This window comes from Pygoscelis adeliae, unplaced genomic scaffold (genome assembly GCF_000699105.1).
Source record: "Pygoscelis adeliae isolate BGI_AS28 unplaced genomic scaffold, ASM69910v1 Scaffold370, whole genome shotgun sequence".
In the NCBI taxonomy this organism is placed as follows: Eukaryota; Metazoa; Chordata; class Aves; order Sphenisciformes; family Spheniscidae; genus Pygoscelis; species Pygoscelis adeliae.
In genome coordinates, this window is record NW_008823870.1 from 536,444 (window position 1) to 541,298 (window position 4,855).

Sequence of the window (4,855 nt, forward strand, 5' to 3'; positions counted from 1 at the left end):
CTCCAGCCCACCTCCTCCTCTCTTCCTTATTTTCTATCAGTGCAAAGTTTTAAAGAGACTGTAAGAATAGCCCCGCTTGAGAAACTGCTACTTTCAACACCACTGTTTCTGCTCCGTGAGAAGCTGCCGTTTTACAGCTACAACTCCTCTGGGACTTCTGTTTATCCCTCTATGTAATACAAAATTACAAATAGAATTAAAATAGAAGCTATAAGCAACCAGAGCTTAGCTTCTAATATGACCCAGTGCCATTTCCAAAGAGTTGAGCCATCTTTTAAGTTTGCCAAGGTGTTAAGGCTGCTGCTTTGAACGCAGCTGGCTGAGCAGCAGTGCCTTCAAGGTTGTGGCTGAGGGGTGGCACCAAGGCACCAGCATCCCTTCAGTGGTTTGGGGTCCTCAGTCCTGCCCTGCAGTGCAGCAGGGGTGGGAGGGAAGGAGCTCTCATTCAGCACAGCTCTCAGAGGGTTTAAAGGGGTTTTGGTCTGGGTCTGGCTGAGCAGGCCAGTCTTTGTGAGGCAGTTGCAGCACAGCCCAAGGTCTGTTTCTGAGGCTGCAGTGCCCGGTCCCACAGGGACCTGGCTCTCAGGCAAGTGGGACAGGCATGGGGTCACCAGCAGTCTCACCTGGCGTGATCTGCCCTGCCCCACACCCAGCTTCTACACGCTAAGCCTGCCTTTCAGGCGCTCTCCACAAAGGCCCCCTGCTAGGACTGCACGCTGCTGACGCCGTAGGCATCCTGACCCAAGCCCTCTCCCCACAGGCTCGTGCCAGCCTTCACGCCTTTCGGCGGGTCCCTGTCAGTGCCCCGGCTGCCTTCAGCCATTCTGGGCTCCTGCAGCAGCAGGCATTGCCTGCCTCCCATCGCTCCACCCTGCCCCGTGCTTGTCCCTGTACCAGCGACGGGGCTCCACCACAATTTACCTTACTGACAGCAGAGGCTGGGCAAGGAGCAACTGCTACAAAGAGAGGTGGGGATACCTGTCAGCACATGAAATATATGTTTGCAGCACTTCTTATCCGTACCTGACTTTGTGTATCATTTAGGGAAGAGTACTCAAAGCATCAAGTCTTGCTGCCACCTGGCACAACCGCTTTACACACCAGTAAATCATAACAGCAGACTCCCGAGTTCAGAATAAAACAAAATCATTGTTCACTTGTTTCACATTTAAGAAAAAAACATGGTTCATTAAAACAGTTTTAATGAAAAAATAAAGTTCTGAATTAAACTATAATTATACATGGCTGAAAGTGATGAACTAAAAGAATGGAGATGTTACTTTTTTTTTTCTTTTTCTCTCTGCTGATATTGTAACGTGCTGGACTTGTCAGACACCATCTATTGAGATAAATCTGAAAAGGTACAGAACAAGAGTCAGTCACATTGATTAGTATCGAACCTCTGTGAAAAAGAGGCAGTTCGCTTGGCAGTTCGCCATTTCTCCCATAAAAGCTTCAGGAATGTGTTCCACGGAGGTCCAGTTGAATTGCAGACACGCTGTAAACACAGAGATACCAATTTTCAGAGCAGGTCCAGCCCTTACGCAGCTTGCGAGCGGGATCTTCCAAAGCCTTTCTGTTTGCAGAGTGAAATGGCAGCATTTGAGAACTTTGGTTATTTTTCTGGCTGCAAAGAACAGTCAGGCAGCCGTTGGGGGCAAGTCTTTGGCAAACTCCTCGGTGGTTCCACATAGCTTCTGGAAGGCAGCATACCACGGTCATGGTGTTAAGATTTTACAGAAGCTGGAGCTGGTTTTCAGAACCCAGAGTCAGTTGCTGCAGCTCGGTGGAACAGGGTTTTTATAAAGAAGCAGGACTGAAGAACAGTTGCACCGTTGTGCAGCTCCGTCATCCTGACCCGGGCCGGCAGACCTTTCACACCCCTGCGTCCCACGCAGCGGAGCCCCAGCGCGCTGCAGTGCTGGACTGTCTGCCTGAAGCTTTGGCAGCCCCATGTCAGATATCTGAAGGAGGGTACCTGTCTCTATGTGCTGGAAAGACCTGTGGGTCATCACCAGGACGCATCTCCTGATGAGCCGTAGTCGGATAAGGCGGTGGTCTAACGCGGTGTATCTGCAGGACTAACGCGGACCCATTCCTACCAGTACGGCTAGTCTCGCCTCGGCGTGACTCCCCTTGCCTCATGGTCTCACCAGACAGAGCACACATTGTTCATCAGGCATAACTTCAGAGAAACACCTTGAAACGTAAACAGAATTTGTGCGATACATATGGCCCGCTCTGTTTGGTCATTGAGGAACAACGCCGCCTTCTCGGTGGCCTGGCGTATGAGCCTCAACTCCTTGTCGTGTTTCTGAACAGGCTTCCCTCGGGCTGAGGCCCCAGAAGTCCCATCAAAGGACTGCAGCGTCGGCCTCGGCACTCTCCTGTCCTCCCCTGCACCAGATGGATCTTCATTGCACTTCATCTTGCTAGCTGCATAGCCTGCATTTGCTTTTATCTGTATAATTTGCAACCAATAGGTTAAAGATTCTGGTTTTTTGATTACAAATCCAGTCTCAAAAAACAAACAGCGAAAACAAGTCAACTCAGCTGTAGTACTCGGATGGAAATGATCATATCCCAAACCAGACCTGCCAGGTTCTAAGTTTACTACAGCCCTTTTTACAGTCCACGTTTGAATTCTGGGCTGAGAAAAGGGCGAGTCATTGTCTTCTTAAAACAGCACCTTAGAGTTTAACGAAGGGCCGGGAAACAGAGCAAACGGTATCCCCCCATACACACATTTGAGCCGATCATGCAAAACAAAGTCACAAAAAATCACCGTAAGAGACCTTCTAGGAAGAAATCCGATGTCGCTAATCCCCAGCGCTGCCTGTCCAGAAAAAGGGCTGCTCTCTTCCTTTAAATGCGCCGGTGCCTCGGCGCAGGAAGAAGTCCCATTTTCACTTGAACGATGCCAAATCACAGAACTCCCCTACTGCCTGGGCCAGCTGAAGAGGAGGCAGATCGCGCAGAGGTCAGTACGCATTGATGCTCACTCCTATGGAGCCTTAGAATATCTAAGATTGATATATACGGACAAATGGGCAGGTATAATATTACATTAAAATTAAAACACATGGCCATTTACTTTTCAGACTTTTCACACAGATTTCCTCCTCCTCCTTTGGAGGAGGAGGAGTTTCCTAGCACAGAGAAGGTTTGCAGTTTCCTGATGGGATGAGAAAACATACGTGGCAAAGGTATTATACATTCCCCAGACATCACCCAATTCATAGTTGTAACCGGACAAAACCCCACCGAACCCAGAGAGCTTAGTCTGTCCCTTGAGCTAATCGGTATCTAGCAGCGGTTTTGTCCAGTCAGCCTCTTCCAGCCCCAGCTGCCCACGACTTGGCGATTCCTCGTCCCTGTTAGCGCAGGCCAGCCGGGCAGCCCTTCAGCCTGAGCAGCAGCAGTTCGGGGGAGCTCTCCCCGGCCTCCTGGCCGGCATCCGCGGCTCGCTCACCCGCCCGCCCAAGCAGCGCACCAGCACGCGCCTCCCTCCCCTAGTCCAGAAAGCGCCTGCGCGAGCCCGTCCGGGAGCGGTTTGAACGGCGAATGTCAAACTTGGAGTCCCGGCACTTCTGGCATATGTAGACCTCTGGGACGTTCGACTTGCGGATTTTAGCGCAGGAGAGGTGGATCCAGGTGTGGCACTCGTTACACTCAATCATCGGCCGCCCAGCGAAAGGCTTCATGCAGAAGCAAGTGACTAGGTCCCACGAATCGTCATCTGCAAAGAGAAATGGCAAGCTACGTTTTTAACGGACAACGTCTCTCACCTGCACCAGGAATTTACTCTCCTTTCACACTAAATTAACTACCTGGGTTTCAAAGACAGGCACTTTGCTGATTTTTCCACGTCTTAAGAGAAACTAGTCTCTCTTGCGTGGAAGAGACTCTCAGCAGTACGTGAGAGGCCATAATCCAGGAGAGGGGAACCGGCTGCTTCTGTAAAGTCGCAGCTTTTCACTCAGTTTATTGCAAAAGCAGCCAGCCAACCCCCCCCTTCCCTCCAAAAACCCAACTGCTACTTGATTCTGCCCAGGCAGCGCACCTTGGTGTTATCCTCATGCTACTAGTGAAGTACCAAAGAGATCAGCAGCAGCACTACCGTTTCCACCCGGCTAATCCTCTTTCGACAGCCAGGCCACCTACCCGAATCCACCATGATGTCTTCGTCGTCGCCGGTGCCGTCCTCATCCCGAAAGACCACCTGCTTGCCCTGCCGAATGACCGTTCGTTTGCCCACGCTCTGGATCTCCACTGTCTGCTCGGCCGTCACGGCAGGGTAGGAGACGCTGGAAGGCGTGTCAGAGTCCCACACCGAGCAGTGCTCGGTCGCAGACTGAGGGTCGCCCTCAGACGAGGGGCTCATCGGCGTCTCTACGTACGAGTCCTCCGCCTCCAGCTCCAGCAGCTTCTCCTCGTAGTCCTCCTCTGCAGACACCTCCGTTTCCCTCCTCTTCAGCTTTTTCTTCTTCCTGATCTTATCGATTTGCTTTCGCTCCGGCAGGAAGTTGCCGGGTTTTGCCCGCTGGAACAGGGAACCGTACGGTTTCGCTCGCTTAAGCTGACTGAAGTTCTTTCTGTTCTTGGCGGGCAGGGAAACGGAAGAGGGGATGTCATTGAACCGGGGATCCCAGCTATCGCTGTCAATCGTGCCGCCAGTGCTGTTGGGAGGGCTGGGGCTGTTCCTCAGCGGCGTTTCCTGGAAAACGTCAAGAAAGTGGATAAAAGCATTAATTTGGAGCCGACTCGTGTGCGGCACTGAGGCGCTGCGCCCTTTGCCCCGAGGCGCTGCCTCACGCGGCCGATCTCGCCCAAGTTGAAGCTCCCGCTCTCCCCA

General features: G+C 52.0%; 1 protein-coding gene across 1 annotated transcript in view; it reads right to left on the reverse strand.

Moving 5' to 3' along the window:
- Window positions 1-2,150: 2,150 nt before the first annotated feature.
- The window catches only part of PHF13 (PHD finger protein 13), a 4,574-nt gene continuing 1,869 nt past the window's right edge, over window positions 2,151-4,855 (reverse strand). Inside the window, exons 2-3 of the mRNA XM_009333517.1 lie at window positions 4,165-4,717; window positions 2,151-3,739 (exon numbers count right to left, since the gene is read on the reverse strand). Coding sequence (XP_009331792.1) covers window positions 3,513-3,739; window positions 4,165-4,717 — 780 coding nt within the window. The 3' untranslated portion in view covers window positions 2,151-3,512. The remainder of the gene's footprint in view (window positions 3,740-4,164; window positions 4,718-4,855) is intronic.